The sequence below is a fragment of the Parasteatoda tepidariorum genome, chromosome 3 (assembly GCF_982258835.1).
Source record: "Parasteatoda tepidariorum strain Cologne lab strain chromosome 3, Ptep-v5.0, whole genome shotgun sequence".
Taxonomy (NCBI): Eukaryota; Metazoa; Arthropoda; class Arachnida; order Araneae; family Theridiidae; genus Parasteatoda; species Parasteatoda tepidariorum.
In genome coordinates this window covers 15,747,575-15,764,759 of record NC_141757.1, presented here as the reverse complement: position 1 = coordinate 15,764,759, position 17,185 = coordinate 15,747,575, and the positions used below count along the sequence as shown (strand labels likewise).

The 17,185-nt window shown below is 30.0% G+C and overlaps 1 protein-coding gene across 3 annotated transcripts in view; it reads right to left on the bottom strand.

Annotated features, from left to right (window-relative positions):
• Nucleotides 1-16,885, bottom strand: part of LOC107450135 (cell adhesion molecule Dscam1-like) — a 446,044-nt gene extending 429,159 nt beyond the window's left edge. For all 3 annotated transcript variants that reach the window (XM_087158866.1, XM_087158865.1, XM_071186796.2), the window contains exon 1: nucleotides 16,370-16,885. In XM_087158866.1, coding sequence (XP_087014992.1) covers nucleotides 16,370-16,442 — 73 coding nt within the window. In that variant the 5' untranslated portion in view covers nucleotides 16,443-16,885. The remainder of the gene's footprint in view (nucleotides 1-16,369) is intronic.
• Nucleotides 16,886-17,185: the final 300 nt, after the last annotated feature.

Here is a 17,185-nt window from a genome sequence, read left to right as displayed (position 1 = left end):
CGGTTGAATATGGAAAAATAACTATGAAATAAATTTTTATTTAACCATTTTTTCCAAGATCTATCTACCAATGTATAGAAGGAACGCATATACGTACGAAATTGAAACTATGAACTCGAATTTAATTTTAGTAAAAGTAAATTTTGTATTAATTTTTTTTCTCTTTTTTAGCATGTGCTCTTCATTTTTATATAAAAAGATATCTGTGGTGTTTTTCAAAGTTTAAAGTTTTTTCTTTTTTGACTGATAATTTTTTTTATAACCGTCGTTGCACAACCGACAGAACTTTTGGGTTTACGACTACTAAATGTTCAACTCAGTAGCCTTGTAATTTTGAACCCAATCCAGAAGACAAGGGAACTCCTGGATCAAATATTGGGAGAAATTGTGCCTTCGTGGAGGACTTTTTGATGGAACTAACCCGCATTTGGGTTACAAGGAGAGGAAGACCACGAGAACCTCCCACGGTTAGCTTGACGGAGAAGGGACTCTAACCCATGATCCGTCTACCACTGAGGATATTTCACGTCAGCACTGTGGTCGGGGCAAGCCGGATGCGGATTCATATCGACCAAACATAGCTGGATTCGAACCCGGTTCCCCTCATTAGAAATCGAACACTTTGTCCCCTGAGCCATCGCGGCTCAATGGCTGATGATTTGAAAATTTCGAAGATAATAAATGCAATTTCGTATACAACTTCGGATTAGTTTGCAACAAGATTTGGGTAGCTTACATAAATAATGCTCTTTGTGTCTTAATTTATAAACTAAACTCAGTGGCGAGACAGCCCAAAGCGGGCCAAGGCCTACTGTGCCCATCTCAGTTTTCTTGACCTTAGGGCTCTGGGGTGCAAGAGCAGATGTTCCCGTTGGATGGTCAGCCCAACGTGGAGCCCCTAGTGTTTTAGTTTATATAATATTATAATAATACAGTTTATATTATAATAAGTATATTTAGTTTTTAATATTGAAAAATGTTCTACTCTTAGTAAAAAAGTAGTTATCCTCGCAAAATGCTCTATACGTCACAACATTTGAAAGCATTAAAAAGGTTTTTGAAATACTTTTGAGACATTCCAGAAGCTAAAAAGAAACGGTTCTAACCAAATTTAAATTGTTACATTTTAAAAGCAAATAACATTTCTTTTTCGATTTATTTGACATCATTTTTTTTAAAATAGTTTTTGGGATAATTTATCTTGTGTAATGATATGTTGAAGTTAGTTAGTTAGTTATTAGTTATTGGCGCAAGAGCCAGTTATGGCTTTATCGCACCTACAACTTGGTTATCAGATATGTTGAAAAGAAATTTTAATGCGTTAACAATCATTATTTTATTCCAGAAAACATCACGAAGAACTACAATGGTTTTATTCACAGTCATCGCATTTCGAAATCGAATACTTATTCAGATAATATTTCAGAATCGACTTTGTCAGGTAATGCATAGTTGAATTTGAATGATAATGCATAATTGATTATTATTCATCATTGCTCGGAAGCACGCGCTACAAGAACCGAAACTACTGAAGTTGCTATTTTTTTATAGTTTGTAGCGTAGTATGCTAGTTTTTTTTTTTTTTTTTTTTTTTTTTTTTTTTTTTTTTTTTTTTTTGGAGTAGTGTGTAGTGCGATAAAAAAATCAGTTGGTTATATTTTATTTTATAACCATCGTTGAACAGCTGATCCAATTTTTGGGTTTAATACTACTAATGTTCAACTCCGTAGTCTTGTAATTTTTAACCTAATCCAGAAGACAAGGGAACTCCTGGATCAAGCATGGGGAGACATTTGCCTTCGTGGAGGATTTTTTTTTGATGGAACTAACCCGCATTTGCGTTAGATGGAGAGGAAGATCACGAGAATCTCCCAAGGTTAGTCTGACGGCAAGGGGACTCTAACCCATGATCCGTCTACCACTGAGGATATTTCACGTCAACACTGTGTTCGGTGCAAGCCGGATGCGGAATCCGTATCGACCAGCCATCGCCGGGATCGAACCTCGGTTCACCTCATTGGAAGGCGAATGCTCTATCCCCTGAGCTATATTGGCTCTCAATTCGTTATAGCGATTATTGGCAACTACTTTTAGGGTTAGTTTAGTAAAGTATTTTAAATTCAGTAGACACCCAATGGCTGAGTGGTAGGGCTTCGCGCTGTCGTGCCACAGGTTCTTGGTTCGATTCCCGGGCCGGGAAATGTTGACTCAGCCTTTCATCCCTTCAGAGGGTCGATAAAATGAGTACCAACCCTGTATGGGTACTAAACACTGGGGGTTCCGCGTTGAGCTGACCACCCAACCGAAATATCTGCTCTTGCAACCCAGAGCCCAAAGGTCAAGAAAACTTAGATGGGTACAGTATGCCTTGGCAATCTATGGGCTGCCACTGAGTTTAATTTAGTAAAGAAACAAGGTTCAAATGAAAATAGTTTCAAATAAGTTAATTTCTTTATTACAAACCATTTGGAAGGTATAAATTAAGTTCTCCAGCAAATCTCGTCTTTGCTGGAGAATTTAATTTAGTGAGGTAGTGCTTAATTTAGTGAAGAACTTAAATTCAGTGAGGCAAAAAGTGAGGTAGTGATTACATTTCGAAAGTAGTTTGTAATCATTACTTTTTTAAAAAAAAGCAGTAGTCATTTGTAATAAATTAGTTGTAGCTACAACTGCAAAAATAATATAGTTTTTTCGACTGCTGTTTTATATTATAGTGAAAATTTAAGTTTAATTAATAATGTAATGTAAAATTTGAATGACAATGCACAGTTGGATTTAAATAATAAAGCATTGTTAAATAGAAATAATATAGCATAGTTTGATTTAAATAGTTATGCATAGTTGAGCTTAACATATATTGCAGAGATAAGTTTACATTTGAAGCTATTGGAATTGCAAAATTAAACGTTTTTATTTTGATTAAAATTTGTGAATAATTATAGTTTAAAAAATGATGTTTTCTTAACAAAACAAATATTAAGTTTTTAAAAAACACGATTAACATTTTTTCATTTTTTATAAAAAAAGTTTTTTTTAAAGGAAAACTTTGATTTAAAATAATGACAAAAATAACGATATATTATAGTGAAAATTTAAGTTTAATTAATAATATATAATAAAATTTGAATGACAATGTATAGTTGGATTTAAATAATAAAGCATTGTTAAATAGAAATAATATAGCATAGTTTGATTTAAATGGTTATGCATAGTTGAGCTTGACATATATTGCAGAGATAAGTTTACATTTAAAGCTATTGAAATTACAAATAAAAACATTTTTATTTCAATTAAAATTTGTGATTTATCATAGTTTAAATATGCTTTTTTTAACAAAACAGATAAGAAATTTTTAAAGAAAACGATTAACATTTTTATTTTTTATTTTTATAAAAAAGTTTCTTTTTAAAAGGAAAACTTTGATTTAAAATAATAGCAAAAATAACACCAACAACAAAGTGGGATAAACTAAATAACGGGAAAAAACTAAAAATACTGAGAAAACAATACCAATTTTTAAGCGGAAAAAGATTTTTTTCTTCTTTCGCTATATTTCCCCGCTCAAAAAAATAAAGATCAATAAAATGAAAATAATTTCTGAATGAAACCGATAATTGTTATAAAAAATACCCGTTCTTTTGCACGGATGCGTTAAAATTTATCATCCCAATGCATTTTCAGTACTTATTTTTTTTTCTCTTCAAAAGATAGCTACCTAAATGCAGTATTGAAGTTGTTTTTTTTTTCGAAGAAAAAAAAATTGACGAATGTATTTTTTAGAGCTGAAAAAGAGATAAAAGATTCGAGAAGATGATCTGCTTTGTTCGCTTTTTTTTACGACATACTTTTTGAGCCATATGTCTGCATACGGGATTTCTTTCTTTTTTCACTGTTCTCCTTTTACTGTTCCTAACAGTTACTCTCCTTTTCTCTTTTGAAAAAGCTGTAACGAGATTTTAAAAGTCGTTTGCTGCCTTTTTTTGATTCTTTTTTTTATAAATATATTTATTTTTACTAAAAGCTAATTATAAAGCGGATGGGATTGTCGTGTCCTAAGTTCTCGTTTTTTCAAAAAGATTGTTTTCTGAACATGGAAATGGTTTCAACTCGATGAATGAAATTTTTTTTTATCAGTTTTAAAATTTTATATCTTTACGTCTTTTGCCAGTTTGGCGAATTTAGGGTGAAATTCTAAAAAGAATAAATCCCATTTTCAATCAACGAAATCTTATTATGATGAATAAAAAGAATAACTTCAACGGTACTTTTAAATCTCAAAAATTGACTTTAACCGATACTTTTGACTGATTGTTTTTTTTTAACTGTTTAGGAACTTAATTACAGGAAGTATTTACTTTATGTTTTGGGACAGAGTTTAAATTGTTTTTGTCGTTTCTTTTAATCGAACAAATTGTTTAATATACATGTTATAGATTAACATTTTGATACTTTTTGAAAAACATTTTAACCTAATATAAGTATTCATACTATCAGGGGTCTGTTTACAAGAAATTTGGGTCAGTTAAACGGACCCTTCACAAAATATCTTTTCATAAAAACGGACCCTACACAAAATATTTTAACTTAAAAACGGACCCTTCACAAAATAATTTATCTTTTAATCGGACCCTTCACTAATTTGTTTATCTACATTATTGTTTTGTTAATCGAATAAACCCTTCCCAGGGGGGAGGGGAGAAAGACAGATGTAAACGAACTAAGTTAACGAACTAAGTTTCGCTTCGGCAGACGCTTCTTCCTTTATTCGTCCGAAATGAATATTCTGCGTTCAGCAGTTTAGGCTGAATACCAAATATTTGTATGTTGCATCTCTAATTTAGTAGCAGCAATTGCTGCTTATTTTTGAAAATTTAATTTCTTTTAATTATAATTTTACAGTGTTGAGCATAATCTTGTATCTATTTACAATTTAAAAACTCCTTGAAAAAGTTTTTTGCAATAACAAGACCCTATTTGCACAAATTCACAAAATAATGACCATGCTTGAAAGAATGTGACTCAACTTTTATTTTATATTCACAAATTACGAGTAATTTTTTCACAATTTTACAAAAACAGTACCTTTCACAAAATGTCTGGAGTGACCCCTGTCTGACATAAGTATTTATACTATATAAAAAAAGTAACCTTAGAATAAGTATTTTTCTCAAAGGTCTAAATGCAAATTTTACTACAAGTTATTTTTTAGTTTTAAGAGTTGATATTAGTATGTTGTATGGTTTAGTATGGTTTTATTAGTATGGTTTAGTACGTTGATATTAGTGTTCTTAACTTATCGGAGGGTGGTAATAAACCTATAAACTCAGTATCTATATTCGCCACCTATATTGATTGACCCGTGCGTAAGCAGGGGTCTGTCCAGACATTTTGTGAAAGGTCCTATTTTTCTAAAATTGTGAAAGAACGATTCTTAATTAGTGAATATAAAATACGCGTTAAGTCACATTCTTTCAACCAGGGTCCTGCCTTTGTGAATTTGTGCAAATAGGGTCCTGTTATTGCAAAAAACTTTTTCAAGGAGTTTTTAAATTGTAAATAGATACAAGATTCTGCTCAACAATTACTGCTACTAAATAATTAGAGATGCAACATACAAATATTTGGAAACGAAATATTTACACAGAATATTCATTTCGGACGAATAATGGAAACAAAATCACTCACATTTTTAATAATTTCAATTGACATCTTATTTATATATATCACTTTTAATGTGTTACGCATTAATTAAACTTAAACAATTCTTAAATTTATAGTATTTTATTTAAAAAAAATTGCCAGAAATTAATTTTTATTTATATAATATTCTATTAATTAGTTTTATGAATAAATATAAATTGATCAATTATTTATTTGCAAAAAAACAAAATTATCATTTAATATCAATAAGAATGTGCACACGATGTTTGTAAAAGTAGAAATATTTTCTTAGAATACTACATTTAGAATTTAAAATTAGGGAAACTTGTAAAACTTGGTTCGTTTCGATCCGTTTTTTTTTTTCATTTTACGGGAAGGATTTATTCGATTAACAAAACAATAATGAAGATAAATAAACTTGTGAAGGGTCCCATTAAAAGATAAATTATTTTGTGAAGGGTCCGTTAACGGACCCTAATTTCTTCTAAACAGACCCCTGATAGTTAATAGTTTATACACATAATACTATTTCATACATAATACTACATACAAATTACTGACACTACAAAATAAAAATTATCTTGACTTAAAAAAATACAACAACAAAAAAAATCCTATCAACACTTTTCAATGCAAAAACATGACTTTAATTTAATTTGGTGAAATATTACTGCACAATTTCAGCTTATTGAAAATAATTCAAAGCAATGACTTTAGTTCCCGTTAAATGGAAAATTGAAATAATTTATTTCCTAAATGACAGCTATTTTTGGAGTCGGGGAATCTTATTATTATTATAACTAATAAATCAAATAAAAGTTGCGTCAAGACTGTTTAATGTCGAAATGTTTAATGTAAATTGAGAAGTTTTATGATATAAATTTGTCCTTGATGTTTTCTAGGAAACAATTTGTTAATAAAATGAAAAAGGTCCTCAGAAAGCTAAGGAAATTATTATTTTGAAACTATCATCTTACTTTGTCACAACTAACTATTGAAAAAATAAAACTATTGACATTTTACAGTGCAAATTAATAAAAATATTTTAGTTTTAATCATAATTTAAAGTTAAAATCAAAAACTTAAACAATTAATCATAATTTTTCGATGCAATATAAATAAGTTTCTTAATTATGGTTATAAAATGAATAAAATTTGTCAAACGATGTCAAATTTTTCCAAACACGCATTTATGATTTAAGAATTTGATACTGCAGTTTGAATTATGTCATTAAAGTGAAATTTCATTATGTATCTTGAAATCATGAACCAAAATGTTGTTGTATTTAAAGGTAGGTAGGTATTTAAATTACGTCGCACTAGAGCTGCACAATGGGCTATTGGCGACAGTCTGGGAACCATCCCTGAGGATGATTCAAAGACATGACATCACAATTTTGATCCTCTGCACAGGAGATGACTGCCCTGCTGTTTTATTCCGACGACTTGCGCACGAAGTCGAGCACTTCATGGTGGAAAAGTTTAACGAGAACCGATACCGAGCACCCTCTGTCCCTACGCAGGCTGATCAAAGCGGTCACCCACCCGCTTACTGACCGCAGTCAAATACGCTTGACTTCGGTGTTCTACTGTGAACCGCTGCGGGACTGTTGTATTTAACGATCATAGAATAATTGTTTAATTACTAAAAATTAGAATAATTTAAAATGTAACGGAAAATCACAAGTAGATGTAAACTTGCTAATTGGAAAATGAACGAATCGAAGGTGCTAGAATGTACAAGAAAAATTTGAAAAGAATAACACGTGTTTACAGAAAATCTACATCAACAGTACTTTTGTAATTTTTTTATGCTTTCTTCTTAAATAAAAGACTATAAGAACTTTTTATATATAGTTTAAGAGTTGTTTTAATTCAAAATATAAAACCATGGGTATTTTAAGAGAAATTCGATCTACGGGTGCTTTACAAACATATTTGTCAAAAAAATTTATCGCGTCAAAAAATTTTTTATCATTAAACCGAGCCTTTTGAAAAATATTCTATCGTCAAAAATGATTTTTAATTAAATATTTTATCGTGAAAGCGAATGCTTCACAAAACTTTTCTATTGAAAAAAACTAAGTCAATGATGACTTTAATTTATTCACTATATACTCCTTAAACGATATGATTTTGTATTACTTTTTTTCCACTTCTCATTTTTCAAGTATTTTGTTTCAATGGTTTTCTATTCATTTCTCTATGTTTGTATATCCTTAACACATTATTGAATAATTTAAAAATCTAAGATTTGGGTCACATTAAATATGGTAAATAGAGACGTGTTTTCCACTTGGTTCTTTGAGGTTTAAATATAAAATTACTAAAGGGGGAAAAAACTAGTACACACCAGTTCAAAGCTTTGTTTATTAGTATTTTAATTATTTATACTTCAGTTACTTTTTTACTTTAGTTTTTGCATTATGACTTTCGATTATGACGTCTTTTTCCGCTTTAAATAATTTAAAAAAATATAGTTCAATACATATTTGGATACAATAAAAATAAATTACAAAAAGATAAATTCAATAATTTTTACATACGGAAAAAAACATTCTAGTAAAATTACCGTACTGTATATTAATGACATTTCTGGTAAAAAAAAACATAATTCTGGTTAATACAAAACCAAAATATACGGTAATAAAACTATTGATTTGGTAATTGTTTGTTCATTAGTATAACGGTTCACTGGAAATTCTAGTTCTAAAACATTTAGATCTTATCAACACATATTTAGTAAAAATACAAAACTGAAAAACAAATTTAACCGAATAAATGGGTTTTATGCCAGGCTTTAATATCTTACGATAAAATTCCCAAGCTTTACTTCATTTAGAAAATTTTAGCACACATTGTAAAACCACATTTCATTATTAATTTAATCAAAATTATTACCAAAACACGTTGGTAAAAGTTAACGAGCCTTTAAGTGCTCCCATAGAGCCAAAAAACACGACAAATTTACCATATTCTGGTAGTTTTGACCCTACTTTTTTAAGTCAAAAAGCGTGTGGTAACATAAAAATGAAACTAAAGAAGAAAATGTTGAAACTAATTTAACAAACTTCATTTAAGTTTAATGAATTGTTCTAACTCCACTTTCTATTCCGTCAAGCAGTTTTAATATAGACGCATTCACAATAATTCCGAGTTTGCAAAACAAACCACAGAAGGTTCATTTGCATATTCGATTGTATTAATAATCCCCTTTAATTCTATAGAAGAGAACAACATCGCTCAAAAGACACCTATAATTAGTTTAAAGCACTCGGTGGTATCGGGTAATGCATCAAAAGATATACTCATGCCCATGTGCATGCTGCAGATATAATAGGCCTCATTATCTCTAACTTCTCCAAAGGGAACATAATGGTCACCCCTCAAAACATATACGCGGTGATGGAACTACTGTGTTCGGTATTACAGAATTGTGATACATTTACTTGGGCATATATGATGCAATGCATTATTAATCACACTATACCGTATATTTAAAATTATTTACTCTATAAGAATTTTTTGACGTGAGTCACATTAATTGTTATGAATTGCAGTGAGAGTAAGGCTGAAGACTTAATTTTTATGTACTAGTGAGGTGCCTCTTGCTTAATTGCGTGCGTAAAAATGATATCCCCGTCATTTCAGTCTTTTATTTTTCGTTGTACCTTAGTACCGTCCGTTGTACCTTTACATGTACACCATTTCTTTTCTCAGTATTTTTCAAATTCGCACATAAAGCAATCTTTTTCAAAATTTCATACGGGATTGCCAAAAATATATTCAATTATAAAGATTTTCATTCTGTTAACTATATTACTTTCATTAAAGATAAAATAAAAATCTGGAAGTCAGTTACTCAAGTTTTTTTCTTATAACAAAAGGGTACAGTGCTATATATATATATATATATATATATATATATATATATATATATATATATATATATATATATATATATATATATATATATATATATATATATATATATATATATATATATATATATATATATATATATATATATATATATATATATATAAAAATCGTGACAGGTTTACTTTCAAGAAGGTATTAACCACGTTCCCCATCAAATGATGTGTAGGTGTAAGAGGATGTAAGCCTAATAATTGAAAGCGACTGAGGACTGAAAGCTCCTATTCGGTTATTCGGTATCATATGTCTAACTTGAGTATCTATGCTAATAGGAAAATTATATTCATTTATCTGTAGCTGCATCTAGAATTATGCATTTATATCAAACTTCTTTATATATTCTTTTTTATATTTCTCAAAGTTTAAATAAATATCCTTGTAGAAAGTTATTGTAGATTATTTAATTATTTCTACATCTTTGAAAATATTCTAAAAACAGTTTGTTAAACTTCGTTATTAGGGTACCCAACCCGTAAACGGACAATTTTTTAGGTCCCAAGAATGTCCGCCTAACGGGGGTTTTACTATATATATATATATATATATATATATATATATTACAAAATAACTGGCTTAAAATCTATTCAAATGAAGAATGAATAAAAGGATATAAAAAACATTTAGTTTTATAAGGAGGACTTGGTTATGCTAACAGAGCAGAAGCAGTTTCTGCAGGCTGGTGGCAAACTACCATAAACAATATTAAGCCCCCACGGCCTCGACAAGAAGAAAAATAAACAAGAAAAGAGAACAACATTATATGTTCAAAAAGAGCTGCAACTATGAGATATCTGAAGTAAAATTCCTTGTTAAATCTCCATCAATCACCACTAACAGCAGTAGTAAGTACTATTACAAAAATTAACTAAGCGGCATGTGCATCAATATTAGTATGGCCATTTTGTACTGTTTCCCTAGGAAGAATAAGTACATTTTCTCCATTAGCTTTGATTTTCACTACATAGCCTATTATTTTAGTCCAATTAATACATATATTAACAAAATTAATTAAGCTTCACTGACGAGAGTAATGGCGATTTGTTTACAGTTCCCCAAAACGAATAAGTATTTTTTTCTTCATTAACTTTGGCTTTTAGTACATAGCCTACTTTTCTAAATTCAACTGAGAAGCATTAATCAAGCATCACTGTTATGGCGACTTCTCGCGGTCTCTCTAAACGTTCTCCATTAATTTTGTCATTTAGTTGACACACCGTTTATTTCAATTATATTCCTATTATCGAAATTGCTTAGACATCATTAGACTCAATAATACTTATCCGATTTATTAAGGTTTTTCCGAAGCGAATTAGCACCACTTTTCCCATATTTTTGCTTTTTCATAATTTTTTCAATTTTAATTCATGCATATGACCAAAATAAGATACTCTTTAATGAATAATGGTATGATGGTTTTTTACAGTTCCCCTAAGCGATTAAGTACGTTTACTCCATTAACTTTGCTTTTTTGTATACAGCTTTTTTTATTTAAATTATTTAATTTAACAAAATTAATAATTGATTCAGTTAATTATAATAATACGAATTCTGTTAATAATTAATAATTGATTCTGTAAATAATAATATGATTTTTTGCGGCGTTCTAGAACAAATAAGAATCTTTTATCCATTAACTTTGCTTTGTAGTAGATATGGTTTATATTTTTTTATTTTAATTAATACGTATTACCAACACTAATTATGTATCCCTGGCGTCAATTATTGCCTTATCGTATGGCGATTTAGTTTGGAGTCAATAATAGTATGGCGAATTTTTTTGTTCCTTCTGAACGAATATGAGCGTGAATTTTGCAGTTTAGCACATTGGTTATTTTTTATCTAAATTATTACCTATTACCAAAATTAATTAAGCTTCATTGGCGTCACTAATAGTTTGATGCTTTGTCACTTTTCCTCTAAAGCAATTGGTCTCCATTCTTCTAAATTTATATATCTATATATATACAGGGTGTTCATAAAGTCCTGGACCTATTTTGATGTTTAATAACTCATAAAATAATAAAGATAGAATAAAATTAATAACATAAATGGTTAGATAGACTCAAAAAGTTTCATGACCCTTGTCGATGAACTTCCACGTGTGTCCCCTTCGTCGCACGGAGAATATCAAGTCAATTTCACGCAGAAGATGATGCTGATTTTCTGAAGCGCATAATGTTCTCCGACGAAGCATCCTTTCATGTTTCCGGCATTGTTAATCAGTATAATGTGCGCATATGGGGATCTGAAAACCCCCATGAATACCGTGAGACACAAAGGGATTCCCCAAAGGTTAATGTGTGGTGTGGACTAATGCACGACCGAGTTATTGGGCCTTTCTTTTTTACAGAAAAGACGGTCTCATCAGTCGTATACTTAGACATGTTGGAAAACTTCGTATTTCCACAACTAGAAGAACTTTAGCCACATGTCCTTTTGCAACAAGATGATGCACCACCTCATTGGGGTATCATCGTTCGTAGTTCTTTGAATGACCATTTTCCAGGAAGATGGATTGGGCGAGGAGGTCCAATTCCTTGGCCACCCAGATCACCTGATATAACGCCGCTGGACTTTTTTCTTCTGAGATTTATAAAGGACAATGTTTACAGGAGGATCGTGTCGAACATTGATGACCTAAAACTCAGAATTACAACCGCAATAGCCTCTGTGGATGCCGACATGCTTGCCGCTACCTGGTGTGAAATTGACTATTGACTTGATATTCTCCATGCGACGAAGAGGGCACACGTGAAAGTTCGTTGACAAGGGTCATGAAATTTTTTGAGTCTATCTAACCATTTATGTCATTAATTTTAATATATCTCTATTATTTTATGAGTTATTAAACATCAAAATGGGTCCGGGACTTTATAAACACCCTGTATATATGTTTTTCTTTTTAATTTAAACAAATGTTTAAAAAAAATATTTTAGTAATTTTTTTTCTTAATGTTCATTTAATTATTTTTGACACAGTCATTTTATATTTTTTACTTAGAAATTGAACATAATTTTAGTAAATTATAAATTTATTTCATGCTACTACTCAAACATTTAGAAAAAAAAAGTGTTTTTAATTTTTTAAGTTTTTATGTGAAACGAATAATAATGAAAAGAAAGAGTCTTTTTGGTTCGTTTTGTCTGAAAATATGCTTCTATAAAGAAAACGAAAATTAGTCACATTTTATTTAAAATTAATATAAACAATTTTCATTCATTCAGCATACAATGCTTAATTTTTTATATATATATTTCATAAAATTAGTTTAAATTCATATTTCTCGACATCTTACGCATTTTAAATATAATAAGTTTATTTAAACTTAGACAGAAATTAAAAAATAAAAAATTCATAATTTTTTTTTATAAATTGTTAGTACGGCACTTGTGTTAGTGCAAGGGAACATAACAATTTTTCAGCAATTCAATGTTTCTTATTAAGGTCAGTTGAAATAATAGGTAATCATCTTAAAATAAGAATGTATGATGTTAGGACTTCGTAATTTAATGCTTATTTTCGTTGACAGCTTATAAAAGAGACCAAAAATCTCCAAACATATGCTTACGTAATATTTTACATAGGCATTTTGAAACTGCGCAAATATCCTTAAAATAGTATACTTTTGATATAGAGCAGTGTATCTCAATCCTATTTACTCAGAAGACTGATTAAATGTTTTATTGCGGACTGGTAAAAATTACGCCAATAACCCAATAGTAATTAGGACTATTGACAACAAACATTTTTTTCCCGATTATTTACATATTTTCTAAAATGAAAAGTATTTTTAAATTTAACATATCAAAAAATAAATAAAATTTATTTTATTAAATACAAATAAAAAAAGCACACAACAAACTACTAAATAATTAGAAAGGAAATAAAATAATTTCCAAACAATTAAATGAGTGAATTTTTGCATATGCTGGTGTTATTTATTGCTGATGAACATACCAATACTGGGTGTCGAACCAGTTACAGCAACATGTAAAGCAGGCAAAAGATTAAGTCGAAATCAATATTTTGTTCTAACAACACTCATAAGCAATAAAATCGTAAATGCTTTTCATAAAGATATTATTATCTAGTTTTTATCCGGAATATAATTGAACATTATTCATGGAACGAATGTTCATTGAAATGAATAGCGATTATAATCTTAGATTTGATGATTGCTCAAACAATTTCCCTACTTACGTGGTAGTAAGATCACGGACCTGCAAATAGTGTTTGAGAACCGACGTTTGACTAAAAATGATATAGAAGATTTGCAATTTACTTATTTTTGTTCAGAAGTAAAACGATGCGTACATATTTCTTTTTTATTATTTCTTTATATATATAAACGGCATTGAACAGTTCACGACTATCACTGTTTAACTCCACAGCCTTGTAATTGTGAGTCCAATCCAGATGACAAGGGAACTCCTGTATTAATCATTGAAACTAACTATCCTTCGTGGAGAACCTTTTGATGGAACTAAACCACAGTTGCGTTGCATGGACAGGAAAACCACGAAACCCTTCGACAGTTAGTTTGATGGCAAGGGAACTCTAACCCATGATCTATATACCACTGAGGATATTTTTCATCAGCACTGTCGTCAGTTAGAGCCGGGAACAGAACTCGTATCATCCAGCCACCACTGGAATTCGAACCTGGGATACCTCATTAGGAGGTGAGCGCTCTATCCCCTGAGCCACAGCGACTCTCAGGCGTACATATTGAAAGTACCATAGCCTCGTGAAAAAAAGTGTGTATAATGTTGGAGGTAGGTTTTTACTTTATTGAACTCTGAAAGGGTAAAGCACCAAAATGGTAGAAAAAATATGCTTACGCTTTATTTACGCAAGCACTTTGAAATAAGGTAAACTATTTTAAAAAAAGAATGTAGGGTAGGTGTTCGCTATTTGCTTTTTTTATTGACAAGAGGTAAGGGAGGCGACATGCCTACATTATATTTGTTGGACCACTTTATCGGGGAAAAAAGACAAAAAGTTTGAAAAGAAAAAAAAATGAGGAGAAAATATTTGTATCAACAAGTTCTTTGCCCATATTTATTTAATAATAAATAATGTTTTAATCAGTTTTTATCTTTAAATGTTGAGAAATCGAAATTAAATATGTTGAATAAAAATATAGATTTCTTCGATTACTTTAGTTTGAGTAACACTAGAGTAACATATGGTTTAAAATAAAACATACTTTAAACGCATATTGGGCACTCCTTTGACTTGTGTTTGAATGATTCATAATTAATTAAGTAAAGAGAACTGAAGAAAAATATTTATTATAAAATTTGTTCATAACAGTCTTATGTAGAGTATTACGTAATAACTACACTTAATATTTTTTGAATGAAAAAAGTTTTAAATGAAGTCAAAACAGAGTTTGCTGATTACGTTCGCAATTGAAATTTTAAGAACAAGGCGGCAAAACTTCAAAATCTGTTCGATTGTTGCAGGAAATATCAATTATTAGAAACAACTCCGAGTTTTACAGGGGATTTAAACGGGTTTTAATGTTTTTCATCTCCCTTTTCTTGCTAGTAATTCGCCAAATTTCACTATCGTTTTTTTTCTTGCTTCAATATTAATTTAAGAATCTTATTGTGAGAATTATTTTGACTTGGCTGACACTTATCGAGAGACAATATGTTGACTACTGCTTCTACCGAGTTGTCGTCAAACACGAACATTGTACCTATAACAGTTAATATCTTCCACAAAAACAGCGAACATTTTTTTAAAAAAAATATACAAATATTCTAATTTTATGTAAGAGCATTTCATTAATAGGAACGAAAAGAACGATATATATATAATCTAAGGAATATAGATCGTGTGTGAAATTGAAGCAAAAGTAATTTTCGTCATTAAGACTTATAATAGTTTAAATAGGGAACGATTTTTATTTCTCTTACATTAAGATTTTATTTTAAAGAATTAAAAGTTTTTATATAAATGTTACGATTTACATTGCAGCATCTAATATCTAACTATCTCTTTTTGTCACTTTTGATTGACATTAACTTAAGCGTGAGTTTAAAAAATAAATATCTCGAGATTTTCTACAACAATTGGCAGATAGTCAATATTTATAATCAAAACAATAAATAAATAAATGAATAAATGAGAGAAAATTCCCGAAAAAAAAACAATTAAAATTTAAATAACTTTAGAACCAATTTCAGAAGAGGCTCGAATGGTATATTTACTACAACTTCAACAGTTAATAGTTATGGAACAAATTAATGAATGTTAAATTCAAAATGGCCGTATGATTTTTTTTTTAATGAAGAGAAAAACTTATAATGTGGACTAGAAATTTTGCTTCATTTACTTAAATAACTGCAACGGTATAACTTAGTTTTATACTATATTCTGTTTCATATATACGGAGATAAAATAGTTAATTATATTCAACTAATTAATTACAATCATTATAATCAATATGTTCTATATTAATTAAATATTAGCACGTTCTCTGTTTAATATTTTCTGAGTTTATTCAATTCTCCTTTTCATAAAATTTCTACAAATTCATTACTTTCTTATACATTGAAATATTTAATTCTTGAGCAACTAATATTTATTCACAGAGCAAGAACCTAATTGAAATTTCTATAAACTAATAATTAAATAACTGTCGTAAGTTTATAAATTATCTATTATTTTACCCAAATAAAAATATTTGTTATATCAGAAAACATATATTTGTATTTTAAACAAGCACACGGATATTAAATACAAATTAAATCTTACCTCCACAAATGCTAACTAGTAGAAAAACTAATATATTGAAAGCCATAAGTATTTCTTTAAGTACAGTTTCCATATCACAGAAATTTAAAGCATTTTTTCTTTTTCTTTTTACAAGTTAAATGCAAAAAAGATCGGCACGTGATTTACAGAAATTCACATGTTTAGAAAACACGAATAATCAAAAACGCAGGCGATGTCGGGCAGTGAAAACGATTCCAAAAGTAATCCATGATTCGCAGGGAAAGCAGACGATGTTTCCAACACCACGTGTACGGCGGGAAAAACGGCTTTACGTCACCACTGAACCATCAAAAATCGTAGAACGTGGGAAGAAACTTTTTTTTATTTATAATTATTTATTCGCACTCCGCGGTGAAAGAAACACAAAGGGCGAAGTGTGTCACAAGCGGGGTTGGCTGACAATGGTGTCGCGCGTAACAGTGACAACTGTCCATTCTGACTGTTTTCATCAAAGACACTCAAACTTGCCGGTGTTGCCGCACCGAATGAATTGAGAATGAAGAATGACCAACTACAGAAGGGCAAAACATTTGACGCATGCGTGCGGTGCATCGAAAAAGAGGGCTTGGCGCTCCCGGCATTTCTGATAACTAAAGAGTTTTCGCCACTTTTTATTGTTTTCATAAACGTATTTTGGCGGTCCATTGTTTAAGAGAAATATATGGATGGGTTGCCATTGTTGGAAAGTTGTAGTTTCGTTTTAATGGACGCTTTGTTATATCTTAATTTACTACCGTTTTGTTCATTTGGAGAAAGTAATTTTTATTTCGAGAATGAAAAGAATTATTTATCGCG